Source organism: Pochonia chlamydosporia (assembly GCF_001653235.2).
Source record: "Pochonia chlamydosporia 170 chromosome Unknown PCv3seq00008, whole genome shotgun sequence".
In the NCBI taxonomy this organism is placed as follows: domain Eukaryota; kingdom Fungi; phylum Ascomycota; class Sordariomycetes; order Hypocreales; family Clavicipitaceae; genus Pochonia; species Pochonia chlamydosporia.
In genome coordinates, this window is record NW_019154043.1 from 1,127,394 (window position 1) to 1,153,830 (window position 26,437).

Genomic DNA, 26,437 nt, shown 5'->3' on the forward strand with positions numbered 1-26,437 from the left:
CTAGATATTATACACCTTAGGTGCTATAATAAAGACTCTTAACTTGGTAAGGAAATCTCTATAACTATTAGAAATAATACAATCTGCTGTTAAACAGGCAGCTTATCACCTCGCTTTTTTCTTGGTGAGACGTTATTTTTAACCTTATTAAATAAAACTAATTAGACTACCTTCGCAAAATGCAATAAGAGATTAGTAAGTAGGATTTAGAGGTTCACTTGAATTGCCTTTCAAGCAAGCGAGAAGGGAAAGCTGTAGTCCATAGAATAGACGCCGCAATAGGTAGCGAGAAGACTAAGAACGTCCTCTTTAAAGGGGTACTAAACTCTAAACAAATAGCAGTGCGGCCTATAGTCTAGTTAGCTTCTGTAAGGTAGCAGTTCTGTTATCTTTAGAATCTTGTGCGGCAATAGCTCTATCCTAAGCTTCTAATAATAATAGTATTGCATCTTTAACCTCCTTAACTGTCTAAACTGTAGTGGAACTGTGATAAATGTACGAATATATTTTGTTAGCTGTAAGCTGTCTTATTGTGCTAAGGAGATTACTGCAATTTGTGGTAACGCTCTATAGGAAGGTTTGCGCGTTATTGTTCCTATAAGGAGGGCTTAGTTAAGTAACTTTATTGCTAGTTATAATAAATATTTTTTAATACTTTAATTGTAATCTCTTAACTGCTAATATTGCATAATTTTAAGCATACATATTGGAGTATATATTTCACGAAGAGGATAGATGTAGGGAAGAGTTAAGGAGCCTAATTTTACCACGCGTTTAAGATTATAAAGAACTAAATCTAGCTTAAGAAGAAGTTGGAAGAAATAAGTCTAGTATAACCCTTAATGCAGCCACAGGTTAAGGCAGAGGGGTTTTTTGTCTTTCCTCCAGAATAACTTAACCCTAGTTTTGTGGGATTTTTAGATAAATCTTTGTTATCCTTGCGTCTTTTGGTATTTTTATTGAAGTTATTATTATAAAGATTTACAATTATTAGTCAATATAACGTTTATACCACGTCTATGGATTTAGCTACTGGTAGCGTGGACTTAACTAGCGGGGTGATACTTATGTTGTGACGGACAAAATAAAACGATAAGATACACGCTGTATATCTTGCATATGGTGGGTTAAAGGATCTGTAATTAAGAAACTGGCAGAACTAAGATAATTAGAGCGAAATATCATAGTGGCTAGTTTTAGTATTGTTAAGGTGCTTTAGATATAGCTATTATTATCGGCCTGTAAGATCCTAGCAAAGGCGCAGCTATTAGTAGTGTATTTACATTAAAATGAATTTAATGGATTATATATCTACGTTATTGCTAAATTTAGTCATATGGACTAATTATTTATTATTATGTGCTTGCCTTTATTTATTTACAGCGAAAGGTTATTATTAAACAAAATTGCCTGTATATTGCGCTCTTACTCTACCTATATCCCCTAAATAATGCTTAAGCCTCTATTGTCTTACTATTTATTACTATTAATAGATGTGTAATGTAACTAGTATATAGTTATATAAATATGTATAGGTAGCTGTTAGCTATAAATACAATATAAGTGCTTACTACTAGCTAGATATAAATAAGCTATCTTGGAGAAAGCTAGTTATTAGAGTTCTATATTTTGCAATTAAAGCCATTTGCCTCACATTTTAGTGCTTTAGCTGCCGACGTTCCTGTTAATAGCTTTGTAGCCTCTTCTTTAGCTTAAGCATGGCAATTGATTCCTCTATATGCGGCCTCTGCTGCTTTTCCCTATGGATGCCTAATTCTCTCTTTGTAAAGCCTATTAACCTATCCTTTGCTGGCGGCACTGCATAAAATAATGCTCTAACCTCCCGGCAGAGTTCTATAAGAGGTCTAATAGAGAGTTTACTAAGATGTTTGGCAAATAAGTAAGACTTTTCTAGTTTAAATTGCTAGCAATATAGGTTATTCTTAGCTGGTATTAAGCGAATATTGATGGGATTAATAATAATATTTAACGCTTCTCCTATAGGTGCGTTAGTATTGCTATTAAAAATTAGGCAGCATTTACCTACTAATATGGTCTGTAAGTCTTTTTCTACACTCTATTCTCTACTGTGCCTAACTAGTATTGCTAGCCTTAACCATCTTGGTATGATATAAAGAGAGGTGGGAGAAAGCCTGGCAAAGCTACCTTGTGGGTCTACGCATATCTAGCTATTATAAGACATCTGCACACTAATACTACATAATAACAAAAATATAATTAGTCCTTAATAAAGTAGAGCTAGAATTTTAAGCATGATTACCATATTACTCTCGCGTTATATGCTGCTACCTATGGTAATGTACTTTTACCTACCTCTTTCCTATTTTCACAAGAGTAGCACTATTACTTCTAATAGCAATATTAGGTCCTTCTAGCAGGCTTCTGTATAACTCTAGTTAAGTTTGCGCTTGCCTTTCTTATTATTGCCTTAACTTGCTCTTATTTTATGTATTTCTTATCTACCTAGCGATTCTTGTTATCTAGACAGCTATCCTAATGCACTAAAAACTAATAACCCTAAGCTCTAGGTCCCCTAATATCTAGGATATCTATACCTTTATTAATACCTTAGTACTTAGCCTGGAATTTCGCTAGAGCTTCTTTATCTGGAATGTTGCTTTTTAGTTCCTAGCTAGTTGTGCTATCCTCCTATTAAAGAAAGACCTTACCCTAGATAGCTAGATAGCGCCTAACTTTATAGACATCTATTTTCTATTGTTTCCTGCACGGCTGCTTAGTGCGAAAGGTTTTATTATTATTGCTGGGTTGCAGTCTCTTTTGACGGTAGAGCTTTAAGAGTATTTATTTAGACGGTTAGTCTTGCGCCTTTAGGGTTATAGTTAACGTTAACTGGTTAGTTAACTAATTGCTTTCTATACTACTAGACGTTAATAATAACTTTAATTATAGTAGTACTAAATGCTTAGGATTTTAGTGTGTGTAACCTTGGTGCTATATGTGGCTTAAATTATCCCTAGTTTCTAGAAATAAATCTATCTAATTAGTGTGGTTACTAGTATTACTTTCCTTGCAATCCGATAAATAGGCCTTTGGGGTTAAGACTCTTTTCTTAGCCCTCTGTTTAGTAGGCAGTAGCTGTAACTGTGAGGTAGCTAGGCAAACCGAATAGTCTAAGATTTCCTTGTTATTACCTAAGGTGTAATATCCTAGCTAGTAGCAGCTACTTATTAACTGTACTGTTAGTGGTGATTTATTCTTGTCCTTCCTAGTTAAGTTAACTATATTACAGGTGCTTAGCAGCTTGCTTAAAGACTTAGGCCTTTATTAGTAGCATCTAGTGGGAACTTCACGTACTTAGATATTAGTTTGTCTAAGAATTTAATATTAGAACTGTTGCCACTAAAGGATACTACTGTATTGCTCCTTAATGTCTCTAAAAATAGTCTGTTAACGCTAGTATTGCTATAAGTATTGCTTGCAGCTAGCAGCTAAGGGTCTAGCACTATGTATAATGTATTAAAACTGTCTTCTAGAGGTTAAAGATAGAGGTTTAACCTAGGCAACAGAAATAATATAGACTTAACTGGAGCTTTAACGGACTTAAAGTTATTAGCGTAATCTCGAACACGCTGCTGCCGCCTCCGGAAATGGCGGCACCCTCAAACGGGGAAAGTGCACTCGCCGCCATTGGCGCCCGGCCTCTGATGCCCCACCTTTCCATGCGACAGTATATATAAGCTCGACGTCCCGCCGCCTCGCCGATTTGTACTCTTGACTTCTCATCCCTCCCACAATCTCCTGCTTCTCCTCTCCATGGCCCGCTTGGTATCTTTGTGGCTCGCCATGTCCGTGTTGTTACGCTTGGTCTGAGTCAGTCCTTTCATTTTGCATCCCTGTCATGATGCATTCCCTTGCTGCGGCCAAATGGCGCACCACGTTTGCTCTCCCATTCTCTCCAGCTCGTCCTGCAGCCAAAATATCGGATGTTCTCCGGCCAAATAATTGACTTCTCTTCGACGTTCTCGAATGATGGAGTGATATACTCTGTAAAACAAGAAATCACCAGTTAGGTACGGCGGAAAATCGTCCAATTCATTTACCACAACGTTCTTGGTCGTACTGACCCTGAGACAGCAGCCGCCTTGATTTGGGACACAGACGCTTGGGCTCGGCCGGCTGCCCACAGCTCCTCCAATAGTAAAATTGCCTCGTACATACCCCTTTTCATGTATCTACCAACACCTCGACGAGCTGAACCGAGCTGCAAAGTACCCATGTGGCATGACACGTCATCTGGAATGCTGCAAGGCTGGAACTTCTGACAATGGAGACTCCTTTCGTCAAGCGAACGAGCTGAGCCGAGCTGTGGCATTCTGAGGGCGCGACACGTCATCAAATGCCTTGAAAGAGGGAACTTTTGAAATTGGAACCCCCTTGCATCCGTGGTCTAGTCCAATATCCGGCCCAGTACATATGTGCCTCGTCACGCCGTCACGCCGACTCCGCGGGGCGTTGATGAAGAGTCAGGCTGACCTGGTGGACCCAGCCAAGGCGTTTTTTGCGGCGATATTACCTGGACGAGACAGAAGTCCGGAATTGCTTCTCAGAAAGTGCAGCTTGGTGGTTTATTGATTGGAGGGCGGCAAGGCAAGAGCTAGTAAGACTTGCCTTGTGGATGTTAATCGCAGTGTAAACCGGACATGGGGACCGGCGAGCGACACGCAGTCCTACGAAGACGGTGATATAAAACTCTTGGGTCATTTTTCAGGTATATAAAACTCTATACACCGTCATATGTTCATTCGGACAAATATCTTTATTTCGCAAGTTTTGCATTGGGAATTCACATGTATGTGCTGTCATCATGGCAACTCCTGTTTCATTTCATAACCAGCGCTTTTGGACTCCGTCAACGCACGTCCACATGAACTATTCTGGCAGCAAACGGCTGTCCGCCGCCCAACAGCAGAGTTCTCCATCACCAGATAGAGCTGAGAAGCCGTCACGTAAACCATCGTCACGGTCAAGCTGTCATGTGGTCGACGATCAGACGGCGAAAACGGTTGAGATTATATCAATACCATCCGATGAGGAATCTGATGTAAAGTGTGACAGCCATGATAATGAGCCGCAGGAAAGACTCACGCATGTGTCGCACCAGCCAACCCCTGCGAGCACCCTTCGTCAAGGTAGTATGATGCCTGAATGCACGAAAAGCCCCAGAATATTAGCTTGGGATGAATGCACTGGAGCTATTGACTATCACGAAGCATCGGCGGATGCAGTTTTCCTAGAAAGGACCACGGACACTGCTCATGCTTCGCCTTCTCCTCGGGCTAGATTCGTGGTGCGAGATGAGGATGCGGACTGCGAGCAGACAGCTTCTTCCGTGCGGCAATCTTCTGCGGGCCTTGATTACACCCCGAGGCAAATCGAGAAGGCATCAACCAACGCATCTCTTTCAAACACTGCCGACAAACCTGAGCACGCACATCCGGACGACACTCTTCCGTCGGTCGAGGCCTTGGCGGCATCTGCCAAGGAAGAGCTTGGAGACACGCATCGTGTTGGTATGTAGTTGTGGCATTTCAAATGCTAAAATCAACACTAATCAGACTTCTAGGCGAGCGCAATAGACAGTCTAACCGCGGTGACGGCCACGAAGGCCTCGGTGCACCAGCTTCCCCCTCAGTGACCGTATACCAAGAAGCTTCTCGGAGCCCAAGCCCGGTTTCCGCGCAGTCTACAACTTCCTCTGCGGCTAGTCCCTTTCATTCGCCACAAACGCCTGGATCAACCCGTGCCTCAACGCCGGCAGTGTCGCGACAGGTTAACATGTCATTGAAGAACCTGTCATGTGATCTGGAGCCAATGCAGATAACCTCCTCTCGAGTAGCAACTGAGGATATTGTGAACACGCTTAAAGATCCACCTCCGGTGCAGCCTCAACTTCCGGATAGCTCCAATGTCAAATCAAACATATATGTACAGATTAATGACAAGAATATGGAAACGCGGTCGAGCAAGTCCCCTTCTTACCGGCGAATCCGACCTACGACAATGAACGAAAAATCGCAGTGGCGCGACAGGGACGATCCACATAGGCAAGACGGTGTCCGTAGACAGAGCGACACAGAATACTGCCCTTCATCCACAGACGATGACGACCGTCAGGATAGTGACGACGACGAATTAATTCAACAGGATTCACGCAAGCGCCGTAGATTCGGTAGTCCCTCTATTGGATCCAGAATGCCTAGTAAACGGCACTATCCTGACACCTCGACAAGGGAACGTCGGCCACGGGACATGCTCCTCTCTGCTATATCGCACCCCTCAACCGACTCTATCGACGGAGCGGAGTTTGAAGAATGGGCCTTAAAAAATGTCCAGCTAAAGCGTACCATTGTTAACGACAAAGCTACGTTCCAGTTACAGTTCGACTGGGACTTGTGCATGAAACACGGCTACGCAATGCACCCACGGTCCAAGAGAAGTCAGAAGCAAGGAGGACACAGCACGAGAGCAAGGTTTACACCGGAGGAGGATTGCCTGCTCAAAAAGTTGAAAGAGGAACTCGGACTTTCGTGGGCAGACATTCATGCACGGTTTAGCGACAAATTTGCATGGCGCTCAAAAGAGGCTCTTCAAGTTCGATACTGTACAAAGTTGAAGTTTCGTAGGTGATCTCTGTCTGGAGTCAAATTTTATTTCTAGCACCTATGAATAATCGTTTGCCTCATTTGCTGAGATTAGGGGGCCAAATCACTTTGAATAGGAAGGCGGGTTGGCCCAGCTTGAACACAGTCGGCCACCTCATGCGGTCAGCTATCTTTGAGTTCATGCACATTTGACATCTTGAAATAAAGAGAGTGAAATAATCCTAGCTCGTCAGGCTAGGATTATTGCAGCTTGACCCTAAACTTAGTATCCGAGCCGCTGCAAAGGTTTGCGCAGTTTGGGGGGCGTGCATCGCCTTGCTTAATAATGGGACATATTGTAGCGCGAAGATTGTATACTATATAATAAAACAGCCCAGTATAAAACCGGAATCACGACGGACCCAGTTTCCTTTCTCAAAAGAGTTCCTGAGTTGTGGCTGCTTTAACCTGAGTAGCCCCTGAGCCACCTGAGCCAGCCTGAGCATCTCCTGGAGTTTCCCTGAGCTTATTGCTATTGATGATATCATTGTACTCCCTTTGGACTGAAAAGAGATTACGTGGACTCTACGCGGCCCTCATGCACACGGCTCTTGTGGCCCGCCTCTCGTGAGATAAGGATCAGTAAAATAACCAATTGTTTACTTGGAAGTCATTCTATTACATGAGATTATTGATGATCCTCGGTATCTCCGATAGCTGCCTAGAATAATCTCAAGACGTAACTCGGAATGGGAGTCATGCGAGCCTTCTGATCATTTTGATGGAAACTCGTGGAATCATGAGACTCCAAGTTTTCTCCTTACCTGAAGCTCTTAGTGCCGTCTCTGATTCATGTGACATCCATTCTACAGTATTATGACCATCAGCCTAGCTCTGTAAAAGAAAATCCATTAGACGCTTTTAATACCCTACTCTTTGCGTCTGAATTAGAATACCCTATCGTGAGCAGGACTCTTGGGAGGTTCGCTTCGGGCTGGCCACACAGCCAGATAGTAGACTACGATCAATTTGGTCATGCACACATAAATTAATCACTGTATGGAGCATTCAACGGCAGTTCACTTTCTCATAAAGACCCTAATAATCACATACGTCTCATACACCGAGGGATGTGGTGCATGGGCGGGCAGATTTTGAAGGAAACCGTGATGCCGAGAAAATGCGACAATGCTAAATGTCGCTACAAACTATTTTCAATTCTCGCTTACGTCGTCTCGGTATTTTATTTTGTGGTGCTCGTCATAGAGTCGGGTGATATTATATTGTTTGACACCCACACCAACGATGTTCCTTCGTAGTGCAAAAGTGATAACTACGGCAAACCGAATACTTACAAATGAAACGTCCCCATAATTGTCTGTGGGTGCGAATTCAGGTGGCACCCAAGTGGTGGAGTGTGTGGCCACAAATGACTTTTCAAGTGTTAGGTTGATTGACTGACGGATATGAAGTGGTTTTTGTCCAGCGACGAGCTGGAACTGGCTCCAAAATCGACCTTATGCCCCCTGGATGTGACGGGGGAGATTTTGCACAGAAAAACGGTTTGGATCGACTATGGCTCAATTTGGCAAACAACGATGGTAAATGAGCGCCATAAAAGGCCTTTCTGGTCACAGGTTAATTGGCTGGTGGCCATAGATTACTCCGGCGGAGAGCCGAAAATAGCGTACACTAAGGATACAGTAAGACCCGACCATTAGTTCAACCCCGCGAGACGCTGGCTGTCAGGCTGTTGGTGAAGTCCGAGGGACCCCTCTTCTCCGCAAGATATTCCAAGTATTATCAGTCATCAACAGAAGCTGACCAGGTTCTACTTTGTTGGTACGCAGCTGTACTTAAATCGGCGGGAAACAGCCGGACGCAGCCGGGATTTAGCCCGTCATTTTAAGCACTAAATGGCTTTTCACGTGGATGAGGAGTATCAAGGACGTTTCGAAAAGTACTTACATGGGCCTGCAAAGCTCTGCCCCGCACCGAACAAGAGTTGTCCAAAAGTTGCCACTACAGGCTTTGTGGACAACAGTTCCAACTCTTCGCCGCAGCAACAAACGGCTCCACTCAAAGCTTCTCCGAACGCGCTTTGTGTCCCCAGCTCTTGTCCCAAATGATAACCCTAACATCCGCCGCGCAAATGGTCTAGTACACGTCAACGATAAAACGCAGCGCGGCACGAAACTCTACTTTAGTGAGACATGACGCAGACCCCGGACCTGTAGGCAAAACGCCCGGCGAATAGCACGAGAAATATATTAAAATGGGACGTAAATCGAGGAAACGGCGTCGATGTTCCATCGAGGAGGGTCGCGTTGGCTGCCCATTCACCGTGATTACGCTCACCGACCAGAGCTCCGAACGAACATCCGAGAAGAGGAAACAACATCATGGTGACAAGGTTGACAGGCAATTCACCCAGCTCTCACCCTTCAAGCCGCAAGGAAAATTCATATCGAACCAAAGCATGGACATGTCGTACACAATAGAGCCGTTGAAACGCTGGCAGGATATGACGCGATATCACACCTTTATTCGTAAGCTGCAGTAGTTCCCATTGTGCAATAACGTATGAGGGAAATCCACACAAAGCTAACTCGTGGGAATGGTGTCTATTCCTACAGTTAACGGGCATACATACCGAACGGACGATTTTGTATACGTTGGCAACGATAACTCGATCAAGGCCCAGAAGGCAGCATGTAGAGACAAGGACCGAGCAACATCGCCACAGTTGACACAGCATTGGGTCGCTAAAGTTCTGGAGATCAGGGCGGCGGACGAAAACCATGTGTATGCCCGTGTCTACTGGATGTATTCCCCGGACGAGTTGCCCCCTAACACTCGGCATGGCGAGGAGACGATTGAAGGTCGGCAGCCATATCATGGCAAGAACGAGGTAATAGCTTCGAATCACAGTATGAATATACAAGAGTATCTCCTTGTGACTATAGAAGCTAACAAATTTCAGTGGATATTATCAACGTCGTCAGCGTTGTTACAGAGGCCCTAGTGCATCAATGGATTGAATCAAACGACGATGAAACTCATGATACCTTATATTGGCGGCAAGCATTCAATGTTGCGACACTGGAGCTTTCCGTATGTCCGCCTCACCTAGTCTCCTTGCCCCTACATAGAAGTCTCACGCCTCACATAGTCAGCAGAGCTGATCTGCAATTGTCGCACCCCAGCACATCCAGAAGAACTTTTAGTCGGCTGCACAAGTCAAGACTGCGGGCAGTGGTTACATGAGAAATGCTTGCGGGATGCTGTATTAAAGAGAGTATACGACCGCTTAGGGGGCGGAAAACAAAACAGTCCAGAGAATGTCTCAGATATAACACTGACGGTATCTCAGACAACGCCTCCAAGCTCTCTAGTTGAGGGTGGGAAGGATCCGTCAAACCTGTCCTCGTTAAAAATGAGCAAAATTACCAGTAACGAAATATATGACGGTTTATTCACGGCAGCACTCAATACGAAAGACGGGCCAATGCATTGGGAAATCACTGATCATAGGCAAGACCGTGCTGAAAATAGTGGCACTTGGATGGAACGTGTAGACTGCCTTACTTGTGGCACAACTCTTGACTAAGCTACTGCTCGATGAGCCATAATGAGATATTGCAGGCACAACGCCATCAATTAACTCGTATTAGAACGACAGCAGGAGGGTATGATGAGGGAAATTGAAAACAAACCATGTGCCATTTTATAAGGGGCCAAGAGACTCAATTAATGCGTATATTTCGTCGAATTACATCGCGCCCCGATGACCCCTTGCACAAATTTCACCTTTCCATAGTAACTTGTGATGTGGAATTCTGCGTTGTTCGGGACCTCAGACCTCCTGTAGTGACAGTTCAAATCTTCCCGCCGTGAGAATGTTCCCCGCCTAACAGAACGACATCCGGTCGCAAATAACCTGCTGATATAGATCGCTTTCCGAGTCTGATTCGCCTCTCGCGCCTTCCAGTGCAGAGAATGCATGCTGGGGTGATGCCGGCCAGTATCGCGGACTCGTGAGGCCGCCAGTCGACGACCTTCTGGCAGATCCAAAGTCAGTACCGTTATACTGACGACTCCGAGCAACACAACTCTCCTGCACTGTCCATTTTGATCGGAAGTCTCTCTGTATCTAATTCCACCTGCACCCAACCCGATTCAGCGACGCAGTCCGAGCTAGTCGTTTTCGATGTCTTTACGGAATTTCGGTAGGTAGTGCCGGAAAACTTGATTGAGGGAGCAATTATTATGTCCAGGGGGCTGTCAGCGTTGGTAACAACTAGTCTGGGGGACTTTGTATGGGGCAATGACTATGCGGGCCGAACCACTTTGCTACGGGGGCCGTCGTACGGGGGCCGTGTGGCTGGTATTCCTAATTTGGCAGTCGACGCATTCCATTCCAGCAGGTGGCAAGCAGTACCGCATTGCTGCCGGAATATTCCAATGTAATTAGACCAAAATACCACAAACCCTTTCATTTTATCAAACAATATATCGTGCATGTTACAATGAGCTCTCAGGAAACCATAGCTTCATTCACCTGTGCTGGGCGAAACGACAGCACAGCTGCCCAGTCGCCCCCTGAGGGCCAAAGGTGGGAGCCCACACCATTCGACCCCGAACTTCACTACGGCGCTGGAGACGATAATGCCTTGTATAATATTTTTGCGACATGGCCAGATAACTTCTTCAGCAGCCTTCCCAAGCCTCATGGCAACCGCGGTGTCGATGAGCCTTATTTAGAATTAAGACAATCCCAAATATTCTTGGACGACTGCTTCCGCGGCAAGGGTACTCGGCGCTGCTGCACAACAACGATTCCCTGTCCAGATAAGCTGGACAGAGAGCGTATGCGCCAGCAAGTCCAATTGGAGGAAGCCAATACTTACATAACACCCAAAGCCCTCTTTCGGTCTGCTCTAGACCTCGCACGCGAGCAAGCAAAGCTTGACTCCTCATTGGCAAACGCTTTGGCTAGGCATCGTCGGACATCTGATCTGCGGAGGGCTACTTGTGAGAACCCAAGTGCATCACTCTCATTGCTACAAAGGCGAGATCGACAGGAACATCAAGAACGTGACGATAACTCAGACACAGGCTCTAGTACTCAAAGTCAGTCTAACACCATTCTCAACCCGCCGATTCCTGGTCCCCTCACTTCATCAATAGAGGCTCTCCAGTCCCAAGTCAACAACTTTGCAAAGGAAAACGGATTTGGAGTGGTCAGACGGAACGGCTCGGGTAGTAGTGTACGGAAAACCCGGTACGTATTTGAGTGTGATCGGTATGGCCAGCCGCGCCCATCCAGAGGGGCAGGGCTTCGCCAGAAACGCTCTCGGAAATGCGGTTGCAAGTGGAAGGTTGTGGGGGAAGCGTTAGAAGAGAACAATTATATGTGGACTCTGCGGGAGTTTGCCGACCTTCAGCACAGTAAACACAATCATGGACGGAGTATAAGTCTCTCAGCTCATCCAATTCACCGGAGGCTAAGCGACTCTGTCAAGGCAACGGTTGAAGCTATTAGCCGGCGAGTCGGCATACGGGCCCGCGATATACGTGGTGTTGTTAAAGAAAAACACCCCGGCACCGTCTATACGCGTAAGGACATCTATAACGCTAGGGCGCTCTTGCGCCGCGAGAAGCTTGACGGGTTGAGCCCAACAGCCGCCTTGATTAAGCTCTTCGATGAGAGAAGCATCCCATATATTGTCAAATGGTCAGACGCAGAGCCTGACCGCCTTGTTGGCCTTATATGGACCTTTCCATACTGTCTTCGCATGTGGAAACGATTTCCCGAAATCATGAGCTTTGATAACACGTACAATACGAATCGTTTCAAGCTGCCCCTCTTCCAGGTGACGGGGCAGACCTGTCTCAAGTCTATCTACAACGCCGCTTTCGGATTGATCGATAATGAGAGACGGGAAGGTTTCCAATTCCTCGCTGAGGGACTCAGACAGCTAATTGTGGAGCATGAAATCCAGTCACCGGACGTGATCATCACGGACTATGATAAGCAGATGAAGGCTGCATTGGATAGCCAGTTCCCCGGCAGCCAACAGCAAATTTGCATCCACCATGTCAACTCAAACGTTCTTCTCAATGCCAAACGAAGGTGGAAGGACGCAGAGGAGGAGGGTGACGGCTGTGGACATAACAGTTCCGACAGTGAACGGTCACAGGCGGCACTAACCTCGAGAGATATGGAAGCTGTCCGAGCTGTAGGGAAAGACGGCAGCCCGCCGTTGCGGACTGACCACACCTCACCTGTGCCACACAACTATCGCGGAGTCCTTGAATTATGGAAGTTCGTGGTCTTCGCACAGACTAAAGATGATTACGAGAAGGCCTGGGCGCGTTTATGCGATGAGTTCAATGACCAGCAGATAATTCTGATGTACCTTTACAATACTTACTTGCCTGTAAGTGCGCAATGGGCACATTGCTTTATCAAGAAGTACCGCAATTTCGGGGTTCGGGTGACTTCTGGCACGGAGGCGAGCAACAACAATGTCAAGAGTTATCTGCTCAACGGCATGAGCAATTTATACGGACTTGTCGAAGCGATCGAGGGCATGTTGGCTGATCAGCAGCAGGATTCCCTTGATGACTGCTCGCAAGACGAAGTGCTGACCGCACGGGCGTACTCCGGGCCGGGCTCAGAATATCTAGGGGAGCTTCGCATGGTGATGTCCCAGCCGGGGCTTAGTCTTCTCGCCAGAGAACACCGCCATGCGGTCAAGTCAATACCAAGCAGGTCCTGCCCTTGGCCAGAACCGATCGGAAAATGCAACGAGGACTGTACCGTCTCCTGGCAGCTGGGGATACCTTGTAGTCATACAATTTATAATAAGTTGGAAGCAGGAACATTCTTAACGAAATGGGACGTTCATCCTCGGTGGCATTTGAGGGAGCCGACTTCACGCAACCCCTACCGCAGAATACTCGATCCCAAGGTTGCAACAAGCCTTCGAGGGTGGCCGAAGAATGCCACGCAACCTGTCCCGGAGAGTATGGTAATTAATCGGCCAGCCAGTCAAAGCCGTGACGGCCTGGCAGCAGCAGGCAAGACTATTAAAGAGAGCAAGGTTACACGAAAGAAGGCTGCCCTCGGACCAGGCAAACAGACTGGCGTACGACAGGCTGGCCGCAGGAGGCAGCTCAGCGTACGGAGGACCCGATCCGAATGGGAGATCATCAGCGAAGATGAGGCTCCGGAACCTGCCCCGAAACGTCAACGTCGAGGCTCTCGTAGGGTGCCAGCCGCTTCAATGTCATCCGCCGCAACAAATTTGGGCCATGAGACAGAGTGTGAGGATTGTATCAACGTACGTTTGTGACTCGATCCGTAGTAGGCATCCCGGTAAATGCTTGTACAATTCTGGACTGTATTGGCTAGGAATGAGTCTCGTGGGGTAGCTAGTTGGCGAAGCGGCCCATCAGGGCAGTGTATTAAATCGAAGCTTGTTTTCAATGCGGTACAAATAAGGCTCAATTATTGTGCGCCAAGTAATCACGTCAGTGAACTCGTGGCTTGACAGCGACTTAGCCACACGGCCCCCGTGCGACGGCCCCCGTAGCAAAGTGGTTCGGCCCGCATAGTCATTGCCCTCTCTACTTTAGCCGTCGTATTTTTGATACTTCCGTCTGTTATTAGGCCCTGTGAGAGTCGACCTACTTGGCATGCTGAGCGTGTATCTTGAGTTGATCCTGATTCTGAATGTGAAATATGACTGTCATCATGGTTATTGTCGCAGTGGTTATCGTCGTTCTTCTTGTTGTCGTCGCCAGCATTATGACAAGAAGAATCAGTTATCGCTGTATCTTCACCGCTAGTAGGCATACGGCGAAGCTCAGGGGATAGCGACCTCCCCTGAGCACGGGAGCAGTTTGAGTTGGTCTCGAACTCCGTGTCTGAATCTTCGATATGGGGGAAATGGATTGGCTGACTGCTATAGATACCCCGCGACCTAGTAGCAACTTGTTTGATGCGGAAAGGCATTTTATGATTGCGCAAAGAAAGCCAGGACAAGCGTTTATCGCTGAGTAGAGAGCATTTCCGATCAAAAACCAGGGAACGAGTTCTTTAAGTATTAGAGCACTTCCAAGGTACTCACATGTCTCATAGTTCCATGCTTCCCGCGTGCTGTCGTAGAATTATGGTTGCGTAATGAAGCATGCGTCCATTTCCCACTTTAAGCAAAGTAGAATATGTCACATACATACTGTGTAACCTCTAAAGGTGATTCCATCTAGAACCTCGTCAATATTACCTCAGTATGCCTTAACGCGGCTTAAGTCTGCCTTGCTTTGCTGCGAGGAGCGATACAACTTGTCCTCATTGGATTACCGACTGGTTTCTATGCCCTATCATGTACGTTGTCATCACATGTAGAAGGACTGACGGATGAGCTGACGTTGTTGATGACGAATCTTAAAAACGCAGATAACCATCATGTAAGATCACACGGTGGAAGGAGTGCCGGATGAGCTGATCGAGCCGTCCAAATTAAGGCAGACTCTCCTTCCTGAACACACCCCCCCTTCCCTCTCCTGGGGCTTGTTGTTGTGATGCCGTTGGTTTGACTGCCTGGGATGTAGGATTCACATCAGCGGTGACCAATCTAAAGATAGTTTGACACGTATTTGATTACGTATCTGCATAAGATCTTCTTGGTTGACCGGCTGGATACCCGCCCTCACGACAGTCCAGAGCCCCAAGCATGTCCAAAATGCAAGTCGATACTTCGTCGATGGCAAGTTCTGTCACTCCTTGGAGAGAGGCAAGCCAGATTTGGTGATAACCACGATAGGGTCAAAGGTGTCAGTGCGGCGGTAATGTGGTGCTCTAGGTATATGATACATCTCATCACAATATGACGAGTGCAACGCCTCTTTTGCACAAATGTAAGGCTCTTTCTTCTTCAACAATCGCCTTTAGGTAGACACACGTGATATGCAATATGGGGTCCTTTTGGGCTCCCCGTAATAGGAGAGAGAAGTAGGATATCTTTGCGTATAAGAATAACCCGTACGCTCTTCAATATAGGGGTCTCACAGAGCTGTGGGACCTCTTCATCAATATTTCACCTCACCGGCGCCATGCAAGCTGCAAAGACCTCAACAGACAACAAAGCAACTGCTAAAAATGTTACTCAGGTACCTTTTGCCACCGAAGAAGAATTTGATCGTTATTTCGATAATTTAGACAAGATTGCTGGTGGGGGCATTCAGTTAGCTGCTTCGACTGCGAGCTCGGGGACAACAGAGAAATTCACGTCACCGGAAGAATCCATTGATCAAGCCTCTCGGGTTTGCCATACAACGTCAACCACCTTATACATTAACAATGACGATCCCGGCAATTTTGTGAACTCAGAGTCCGAAGATGATCCATCGTTGTCAACCTCGAGAGCGGAAAAATCCCCCTCGAGATTCTTTTCTGCAAATACGGAACACAAGTCCAGAGAGCGTACGCTGGCAAGACCGAAGGCGAAGGCTAAAAAGAGGGGAAGACGTAGCATAGTGAAAGGCTTAAAACGGATGAAAAGGGGAAAACAACAACGGGTATTGACAGTATTCAAAAACTGCAACGTCACTATATTTAAAGCGTGACAAAGAGTGGAATGTTCATGGGATACCATGAATAGAATCAGTTAAACAGACAATATATATATTGGGAACACATTATGATTATGGCTCCTCCTTCTTAGTGACAATAAATTAATAGTTCTATAACGCCGAAATGAGGCCATGGAAACTACTGATGCTCCAGGACGTCCAAACGTTGCAATGTTTACCCTGGGCATTAAAGAACAGCAGCGGGGTCATCTTCGGCGTTTTTAAGGAGGTTGTTGAGCCGGTTCTGACTCGTCGACGGGGGTAAACCGATCTAGATATGTAAGCTTGAATTTGGAGTCACAGACAACCGTAGGAGTGTTTCACTTTTGTAAGCAATTGTCGCTTCTTGATTGCACAATACAGACGTCGATGAACTAGGGAAGAGTCGAACTGACCAAGTAGAGGAGAACAGCATCAATAGTGGGCTTTGGAGGGTCTGCCAGGAAATTGTCATCTTTAATGGCGTGCGTTCGGTCACTTCAGCTTCGAAGAAGTCGAATTACAGCTGCCCTCTCCCACACATTTGTTTTTACGCTGTCGGAGTTGCACGGCTTCAAATACAAGCATTGAGGTAAATGGTTGGATGAAAGATTACTATAATTGCTTCGGGTCAGACGAGTGCATTATATAGCTCATGGCAAGTGGCAGTGCTGGATTCGCAGTCGATTAAGATAAATATGTCGCCTTTCTATCAAAGACAGCATTGAAAGAAAACAGGGATTAAAACCTCAAATGTGACAAACGTCTAATCCAGTTTCCTCGATTCTACCCAAGAGCTGTGGGCTCAAAAGGTCCTCATTCAGCCATGTGTCCTCCTTTGACGAACGACCATGCCAATGCAAAAGGTATTGCCGTTTTCCGCCTCGTCGTCGAGTTCGCAAAACATCCACCCCCGCGTTAAAACCACTCCATTTTGCCTCAAAATCAGCAAGCATTGTCTTGTCTAAAATGTTTTTTCTCGGTTCCCACGTAGTGATGATGGCATTACGTCAGCGCTGGCCTGAGTCAAGAATTTGCAGGTCTCATACTGTTTGCCTTATAAAACCCATCGTAGAATAGAATACCCACGCGTGGGGCTTATATCCCGAGGCAACGCCAATGCCTCCTTGATTGAACAGAAACTTTACCCCATCAGTATGCACGAAATAACGGTCGCTGCCACAGGGCATCAGAGTTGAGCCTCCGTGAGTCACAAAGAGCGTTTCCTCAATATTGATGGCGTTCAAGGCATGGGGTATGGCGTGCCAGCCGCCCCGCATTTCCTCCAACGCAACTATTTGACGGTCGCCTTTAAATAGCACAGTCCCGGTCCGTCGAGCGACATTCCGTATTTTTGCATCTAAACATTCCGTAAGCGACCCATTAGTAGACGATGAACTTTGTCCTCCAAAGAATGTCTATCAGCTACTGGGAACAAAAAGCACAAAAAGCTATCGTTCAAACATGGCCGACGATCCGGAATAACTGGCACCTCGGCGTCACCGCGTTTGGTGGACCGCCAGTCCATTTCAAAATCGTACGCAAAAACCAATACCCAACATGATGTAGTCTGACCTTAAAACAGTTCCATGACAAGTTTGTGTTGAAGCTCAATTGGATCGATGAGCTGTTGGTACGGACCTTCAGAGATAATTCAGCTCATTCATAGACTAAAAGTCACCTCATAGTACCAGGAGCTCTTCAGCGTCTCGCAAGCTCTATCGGGCCCAGCAAGCACAAAAATGCTGTATTGTATTAACTTAATTCACAGCGGCTTATTTGGGGCCCTGCTTGCCTTTTTCATTTGGAGGTAAGCCAGATATTTGGGCAACTATGAAGGGGACTGAGAGTAACCTTGATGCACAGTTTGCCTGGAGCTCTGGGTATGTTTGGTCTTTCCGTCGGCGTCTCCAGCATAGGGAGTACATTACCACGTGCAGTTTACGCCTTATTGTCCGGGCTTAACGCTGCAACTGTTGGGATTATCGCCTTAGCAGCAGTGGAACTATCGAACAAAGCAATTACAGACAAGCTGACTAGAGTCCTTGTCTTTCTTACCGGTGCCGCCGGAATGCTATATAACGCGCTCTGGTACTTTCCGGTCCTTATGTTCGCCGCTGGTTTCGCTGCTGTTACACACGACTACCGCTGGCTTCATCGTCTCGGGCAAGTTGCTAAGCGTATTTTCATACGTGCGAGACCATCATCGACAGGATTGGAAAACAATGCAATCGAAACAGATAGCCGCAGGGGCTCCAATATTACTGTCCCTGCGCCCCGGGAGCGTGATCTCACTTCTGGGGGCCTGCCTGAGTCGCGCACCATACCACAGGAGTATCGGCTGGACTTCTCATGGAAATCCGGAACTGCTATTATCACGGCTTTTTCCTTTCCTTCGTTGTCGTAATGGTACTCCGTGGAGTCTTGCGTAATCCTCCTACACTATATAAACTCTTTGCGAACCTTTATCTCGCCGGAACCATTATTTTTGGTGGTGGGCCCGTTGTAATTCCGCTGCTGAGGGAATACGTCGTGGCAGAGGGATGGGTTAGTCCGCGCGACTTCCTTATTGGGCTTGCGATAGCACAAGCTTTTCCAGGGCCAAACTTCAATTTCGCTGTTTTCTTAGGGGGCCTTACCGCCATTAACAGCGGACAACCTGCTATATTGGGCGCAATTGTTGCGTATTTGGGCATTTTCTTACCGGGAATGGTCCTGGTTCATGGTACAATGGGCGTTTGGAAGATCCTGCGCAGCAGGCCATGGGTAAAATCTGGGGTAAGAGGTGTCAATGCAGGTGCGGTCGGCCTGATTTACACAGCTGTGTATCGAATTTGGCAAGTTGGCTATATTGATGAGGGCTTCCAGTCCGGGAAAAGTTTGGGGGATGATCCATGGTGGGTCGTGGTCACAGCGACGGCCTATGTTGGAGGCAGATACTTCGGCCTTTCCGCGCCTCTGGCCATACTTCTTGGTGCTGTGTTGGGGTTAGCAAGATATGGAGTTATCATGAGCTAGAATACCGTAGACAGATGAAGCTAAGAGAAGTATCTTTTAAACCAGTGACGAGCTTGAGTCAAGGTCCATGATTTATTATTGCACCTCTAGCACGCCAACATGTTGCTAGCGGTCGTCTTAGACAACTTTACCGCATGAGTATGCAAAATCATCCACCGTTAATGCTCACGACTGTCTGGCTTCCTTTGAAAATCAGTGTAATGTCGCGGACCACACGTCGCGCTGGACCCTCCAATAGCCCGCAGTCGTTCAAAAATTCGTAAACGCCATCTTGGTCTTCGTGGACGACTTCAAGATCAATTGTTTTTGAAAAGCCCGTGACTATTGACCGGAAGCCTCAACACTTTAGCTACGGAATTGTCACGTTTCTTGTTGAGTTTGGCACCGTAAAAGATGGACGAGTATGCATTACGCAGCAAAATACAAGCTGCATCGGGACATCTGCAAAAATAAATGTGCTGGATAACGTACTCCACAAGCGAGCTGGACACACAAGCGAGCTGGACACCTCACCAGATCGATGGACCTTTCCTCCTTTAACATTGTATTTCTCCACCAAATATTATGGATTTGTCAAGCAAAGAGAGCCAAATAGTCTTAGCTATTAAAGCTATCCAGAATACTCCCAAACTAAGCATTCGAGCTGCAGCAAAGATCTATATGGTGCCCCATAGTACGTTAAGTACTCGCATCAAGGGAATTAACGCGCGACGCAATACTATGCCTAATTCTCGAAAACTTACAAATCTGGAGGAATCAACAATTGTCAGATACATCCTTGACCTAGGCTCGAGATCTTTTCCTCCCCGGCTTAGTGGTGTGCAAGATATGGCGAATCGCCTGCTCGCCGATCGTAACGCGCCTCCTGTGGGAGTCAACTGGGCTTCAAACTTTGTCAAGCGCCAACCACAGCTGTTTACGCGCTTTACGCGTCAATATGACTACCAGAGGGCCTTATGCGAAGATCCAAAGATAATTAAACCTTGGTTTGAGCTTGTACGCAACACAGTCGCGAAATACGGCATACAAGACGAGGATTTTCACAACTTTGACGAGACTGGCTTTATGATGGGCGTAATCTCAAGTGTTTCAGCAGCTGTAACAACCAGCATCCTCTGGTTCATAGTGAATCCACTGCATTTCCAGCGCTTCAAGCCTATAGCTCGCACCGTGCAAGCTCAATTACGGTACAAGCGGCTTGGAATCTAACAAGTCACGAGCCAAATATCAGACTGAGCAGTGGCATTCCGCCGACAGAATTAACCAGCGATTACCGGTGCGCTTTTCTCCAAGCCCATGATGGTACATTACTAAGAGTGATCATGCTTTCCCAGGGTGTCAGCTTAGTCGGGAGTAGGGCGATTTAAGTCGCCTCATTGCGGATATTAATTAACCACGGCTGGGCAATTGATGGCAATATCATGGGAAGGGGGCCAGTTCCGGATGCTGGGTTCTAGTCAGTTGGCGCGGACACCGCACATACGGTCAAGCCGGGAAACCCTGAAACGACGCTGGCACGGGTCGGGAAAGCAAGGGCATCCTTGTGTCTGAGACATGGGACCAATTGAAAGTGGCCCATGTACAGATCCAGTCCAAACGAAGTGTTACTTCTGACGCAGGGACTCCACTCGCTTTAGCAGCTCACTAGCTGCAAAGTGGGGCAGGCCTTGTTTGACCCTAATGGCAACTCCAATTGTCATTCGTGCCTTGGTTTCCAGGAGAGATTGTACAATATCGAGTGAAACTCGTCCGAGCAAGATCGGTGATCAACAGATCGGTGATTAACATGGCATCTCTCGAATATGCAGCAGGCTTTGCTCAACTCTGCCAGTGCCACTGAAAGCCTTTTTCAGTCGTCGATCAAATCTTGAACGAGTCGCTTTCGCTCACAATGGCTGAAATGGCTAAGGGGACTACCAACATACCCTTTGCTTGCACCGAGTGTCAGCGCAGAAAGCAGAAGGTACGCACCCATATGGCCATTCGCATTCACGTTTGCGATAATCGCTACCCATTGCATTCAGACGCCTGCCAAACCATCTCACCATCACATATCCCATGGGATAATTTGCCACCTCCAACATGATTCCAGCTCATCATATCTAACTCACATTACCAGTGTAATCGACAATGGCCGTGCGACCGGTGTCAAAAACGCAAAGCGGCCCACAGGTGCTGCTACAGTGGTCGCCAGAGGATACCAGGGAAGAGCCAAGATTTAAGTAACAGATGCCAACGAACTCATGACGGGCCAGAAAGTCATTCAGGGTCGGAACCCAGCCCTTGGGATGATACAGATTTTGGATTTCAGGCTATGGGATATATGGCAACTCATAGCATCGCGGGCTTTGGTGCTAACATGATTGTACGTGTTGAGGCGTTAGTCTGTATTGTCCATCTCTTACTCGCTGCGCCACCAGCAAAGGCTAATCTACTTGAAGTCCGACAAGCAGTATTTCCTGGACTCAACATCATGCCATCAACTCAGCCGTGCCTTGGAGCTCCTTTGGCCAAGACATCGAATAGGTAAAGCGTCTCTCAGAGGCAGTCATGTCTGTATCATGTTTAACTGCCTGAGCACCGACAGCTAACTGCCTGTTGTAGACACACTCGTTCAAACCTTTTTTAGAAGCGTAAACCTTCACTACTGCATGATCTATCCATCCGTATTCCTGGAGGAATACGTAAGTTGGTGGCCGCAAGCATCAGGAAATCGGCCGCTAGCAGTGCAATGGACTAGCCTACTCCTAATGGTTTGTGCATGCTCCGCCCAGTTTGCCGAGCTCGAAATGCAGAAAACTTTGGAGCTTGATGCTAAGGATGTTCAAAAACTATCCAAAAAATATCATCAGGCGGCTCGCGAGCTGTGCACGGTCATTCCATTGGGAATTAACCACCTATTCAACGTCCAGTCGCTACTGCATTCATGCTACTGGTACAAGTTAAAAGGTTGTTTTGCTGAGTGCTGGCATGCCCTCAATGCCACGATTCTAATGGCCCAGGAACTAGGGTTTCATCAGGACAGAGTCTCAGGACAAATGGCCGAGTTTGATTGTGAAATACGAAGACGGATTTGGTGTGTCCTAAACATATGGGACTGGTACGTTCAAGGGGATCTTGCCTTTAATATAACTTACTCGGGCTAACGATACCCGGCAAAAGGCAATTATGTACTTTACTATCGAGACCAGCGATCATTGACCGTACTAACTGCAATGTCGGTCTTCCAACTCTCACACTAGATGCTTACTCTCCATCGCCATTTCTGCATATAAAGCTGCTGTCGGAATTAATCATGCAGCTGTCGGACCGTTTTGGTCTACCGAGGAATGTAACTACACCAGAGGATATCCAGGTGTACCAGTCCACCTTTGAGCTTTGGATGGGTAATCTTCCTCCAATCTACGATTTCACCAATCCCAACAAAAGAGATGACGACTCCCAACCTTGGATTATCTTGCATCACCACTATCTGCAGACGGTATCTTACTCCATGGTACTTGGGCCCTTTAAAGGATACTTATCGAGGCCGATGTCGAGAAGATCGCCTTCCGCCGATTTGAAAATTCGATGCAATGGTATCAACTATTCACTCAAGTTGATGGAGGCCCTTCGTGAATTTTTTGGCTACATTTACCCAAACGATGCCAATTTCTATTTACTTTTGTTCAATATATTCGACACCGCCGTTGTTCTTTGCTCGTCTATTTCCAACGACCAAGATGGCAGTATTCCCAGACGCCCCGAGATTCTACACGAGATCGACGAAGCGCTGGCAATGCTCAAACGCCTCCGCCGGGTCCACAGCAAAGCGAGGGCGGCATATGAACTTTTGGCTAAAATTATACAGAGGACTTGCCAGCCTATGAATTTGCCGGGAGAAACTTGGGCCTGTCCGCTAGAGACTGCGTTGCCAATTGAGAGAGGTGGGCCGATGTCAGCGCAGCACCCTATCGACCCATCGCAGCATGTGGACGATGCAACGTTTGCTAATCACTTTGACTGCTGCCGCCGGGATCGAAAGCCGACGCCCTCGTTCTTGACGACGGTAGGATAATGGAAATTCGCACCGCTCTCCCACTAGTATATATACCCAAGAATACACCCCAACTACGAATAAGATTCCAAGCCGGCAGCATCCTAATACTGATGACAACACCTTAGTAGGTAGGCGGCAAAATCGACTACACAGACCATAGTCAACTGCAGAGGGATACAGTAATGTTGCGTGTATGAGATAAGCAGGCGACACTGCCTGGATCCACTCGCTAAAGGATGGGACTCGGCAGCCTCGGCATCCATTGCCTGTGTTGACGTAGCAAAACTATTTACCTGTGGTTCTTTTGGGTGTAGCAATTAGCGCGACAAGTACAGCCCACTTTGTACTTCAATATGGACTCAAATCTTCTCAATCATGACTTGTGTCAAACTTTGGATAACTAGTTATATCAATGATTATTTGGGAAAGCACCAGTTTACTTATATGCGCTATCCCAACAATGCACATTAAACTAACTTATTACTATAATACAGATCAACGGGCTTATTTCGGGTGACTTTCTGATTGCCTGCCTACTTTCCTGTCAATTCCATAACCTTTGTCTCGATTGCTGTAAGAGCGTTTAGTGCATCGTTTTCCTCTTTCATCTCTATCGCCTTCGTTTTGTACTTTGGGTTCTTTAATATTTCCTCAGCAGCCTTGCGGATCTTATCTGGGGTCACTTTCTGTGCCTCTAGACTAAAGCCTATCCCGGTGTAATCCACTCGCATACTCACCTCAAGTTCCCTCTCCTTTTCAACAGCTAGTAGTATCTGAACACCGTTACGAACGGCGCAGGTGAACGCGCCGTAACCTGAATTAGAGACAAATACATCGGCGAACTTCAATATCTGATCCTCGACAGGCGAATTGGCTATTCGCACGTGCGGCGGCAGCTGAACATTGTGAGTCATCATTTTGTTGTTCTCTCCCAGTATCACGATTACATTGACGTCATCTTGATCGCTGAACGCCAATACAGTTGGTGTAATAAGATCAGAGTGGTTTACGTTCGCTTGCGAGACGACGATGACCCTGCTATTTCTAGTGGCCCTTGCCCTCTCAATCTCGGACCACCAACCAGGCTGCTCGAAAAGACCGGTATCAATTCGTGGTAGAACACCTATGAAGTGAATTGAAGACGGTAAGTCCGATCTCAAATATTCCATGCTCTCTGAGCAGAGTTGAATAGTTATATCGTGGGCTGTGTAGGTCGCAGTGAAAAAGTCTTCCTCAGGGAAATGAGTGCAGCCGGCTTGACTCAGAGCCTGGTTCAACGCAGTCGTAACTGGCTTCATCGGCCCCTCCTTGTATAACGCATTCAGTGCTTTGTTTCGCAATTTCCCGGACGTAGTGGAATCTGGAGGAAGGCCGAGAAAGATCGGTGCAGTGTCTTCGCTCTCAACAAGCATCAGCGAAGCCCCAACGCCGATGCTGTGAGGCATTTTGAGCAATCCCCCCGGCAAAGGGCGGCCGTATTTGTATACCATGGCAGACAAGTTGAAGACGTCCTCAATCAATATGATCTGCCGGCTAGGATTACGGCCTTGCAGAAGGCCAAGTGCCTCACCAACCTGCTCAATGCGGCGGGGAAGGTCATTGAAGAAGACCCAGGTAAGCTCCAGAGAGAGCCGAGCCATCCCCAATGGCATAGAGATTATTTTCTGCAATGCAATGTCTGTCTCGACACCGAAAGTGGTGGTGATTTCTAGCCATTCTGCCCCGATCCGCTCAATTTTGTTACGCATAGCCGCAGTTCCAAGGAAGATCACCTCATACCCCCTCTGACTTAGGTGCGACGCTATGCGCAGAACGGGATTGAAGAGGCTCTCAGCGGGAAAAGCACAGAAAACCAACAATGGCCTTATTGAACCAGATCTGTTCCTCGTCATCATGATGCGTGGATGGATCTTCACCAAACCGAATGCCGATGGTAGTGGAGGATGGCAAACGTAAACCTGACTACAAAAGTTGTACCTGCAGCTCCTGGTGCATCTCTGTGTCATACCAAGGCACGTTCGGTCGGATCATAAGTCCCCGCCAATGTACAAAAGTTACTACGAGGGCGGTCGTTTAAAATTGACTGCTTTAGTGCTCAACGGGTCAGCCCCGACCTTCCCGCGCTGGCCGACGACCTACTTCTTACGATTGGTGTGTGGGTTGCGCAGAACGGTCCAGAACTTCTGCCGACAAACTCTGAAATATGACGTGTGATGGCGAGTGAATAACATCGATATCCAAATTTCTTACTCGGTCGTATCGTGTGTATCGGTGGCGTCTGGGCTGAAGCGGGGGCAGTGAAAGCGAATAGGGGGTGGAAAGAGAAAACAACAGCGACGAGCAGAGCCATAATGCAGTCTTTGAACTGGAGTTCCATCGAAAATACCCTGCGCAAAAGACACGTAAGGTCAAATCTTCAGAATAACAAGGGCTCAAAGACTGAGCATCATAATGTAAAAACCGTGCCAGAAAAACCAACAGTTTGGTTTTTTTACATGTTGGGCTTACCCAGAGGGAACACAATTTAACATTACGTTCGCTACCGAAAATGGGTCGCGCAAGGCTACAGCGGAGCAAGTTGAAGAGAAGAAAGAGCTGGAGAGGCTGAGCAACGGAGGTAAGAACGACAAATAGAGCTTCTCACTGAAGACGCCCGAACGCCAATAGGACGCCTTATTGAAATCAAGGTTAGTGTCGCACTGAGCGTGCTGGAAAATGGTCAATGAATAGTTGTATTCTTGATAGAAGTTGTTCTTAGGCGCGGGGTCCCACCCCGCAGGTGTTTTTAAATTACAGTGCGCAGGTGGATTACAAACAGATGCTTCATGTGGCTCGTCAAAGACATATCCAAAAGACGCCAGAAGCGGCGTATCCCAGCCCGGAGATGTGCCAAATTCCAAGTCTGCTTGTTCAATCAATGGAAGCAGTTTTATCCGACAACGTCACCTGTCGAAGGCGGGTTGAGCTGCCCAACTTTTGGTTTCGAAAGATGCCAAATAACCCAACCGAGGCAACTTGCAGACGGATTATATTGAAAGAAGAATTAGCCGACATCAGGGAAGCTCACCAACATCTATTTTGGCTGCTGTAGACCAAGTCTCGGGGGTGCGCAATAATGCATAAGATAGTCCTCTTG

At 46.9% G+C, this 26,437-nt stretch overlaps 6 protein-coding genes across 6 annotated transcripts; 5 read left to right on the top strand and 1 right to left on the bottom strand.

Annotated features, from left to right (window-relative positions):
- Positions 1 to 4,846: 4,846 nt before the first annotated feature.
- Positions 4,847 to 6,669, top strand: VFPPC_06560 (thioredoxin reductase; the record flags this gene model as incomplete). The annotated part of the gene is made up of 2 exons (XM_022428520.1): positions 4,847 to 5,552; positions 5,606 to 6,669. 2 exons carry the CDS (start codon positions 4,847 to 4,849, stop codon positions 6,667 to 6,669), a joined length of 1,770 nt encoding a protein of 589 aa, XP_022283891.1.
- Positions 6,670 to 8,898: 2,229 nt separating this feature from the next.
- On the top strand, positions 8,899 to 10,233 carry VFPPC_14069 (BAH domain-containing protein; the record flags this gene model as incomplete). The annotated part of the gene is made up of 4 exons (XM_018291840.1): positions 8,899 to 9,172; positions 9,260 to 9,553; positions 9,607 to 9,737; positions 9,796 to 10,233. The coding sequence occupies 4 exons, from the start codon at positions 8,899 to 8,901 to the stop codon at positions 10,231 to 10,233; spliced, it is 1,137 nt and encodes a 378-aa protein (XP_018135945.1).
- A 919-nt stretch (positions 10,234 to 11,152) lies between these two features.
- VFPPC_18208 (mutator-like element) lies at positions 11,153 to 16,259 on the top strand (the record flags this gene model as incomplete). The annotated part of the gene is made up of 2 exons (XM_022429857.1): positions 11,153 to 13,972; positions 15,804 to 16,259. 2 exons carry the CDS (start codon positions 11,153 to 11,155, stop codon positions 16,257 to 16,259), a joined length of 3,276 nt encoding a protein of 1,091 aa, XP_022285134.1.
- A 1,399-nt stretch (positions 16,260 to 17,658) lies between these two features.
- Positions 17,659 to 18,651, top strand: VFPPC_06555 (chromate transporter; the record flags this gene model as incomplete). Its single annotated transcript, XM_018285571.1, has 4 exons — positions 17,659 to 17,781; positions 17,830 to 17,877; positions 17,933 to 18,054; positions 18,111 to 18,651. The coding sequence occupies 4 exons, from the start codon at positions 17,659 to 17,661 to the stop codon at positions 18,649 to 18,651; spliced, it is 834 nt and encodes a 277-aa protein (XP_018135942.1).
- Positions 18,652 to 19,982: 1,331 nt separating this feature from the next.
- On the top strand, positions 19,983 to 20,471 carry VFPPC_06554 (fot5 transposase; the record flags this gene model as incomplete). Its single annotated transcript, XM_018285570.1, has 1 exon — positions 19,983 to 20,471. The coding sequence occupies one exon, from the start codon at positions 19,983 to 19,985 to the stop codon at positions 20,469 to 20,471; it is 489 nt and encodes a 162-aa protein (XP_018135941.1).
- Positions 20,472 to 23,834: 3,363 nt separating this feature from the next.
- On the bottom strand, positions 23,835 to 25,049 carry VFPPC_06552 (udp-glucuronosyl udp-glucosyltransferase; the record flags this gene model as incomplete). Its single annotated transcript, XM_018285569.1, has 1 exon — positions 23,835 to 25,049. One exon carries the CDS (start codon positions 25,047 to 25,049, stop codon positions 23,835 to 23,837), a length of 1,215 nt encoding a protein of 404 aa, XP_018135939.1.
- Between the last annotated feature and the right edge of the window lie 1,388 nt (positions 25,050 to 26,437).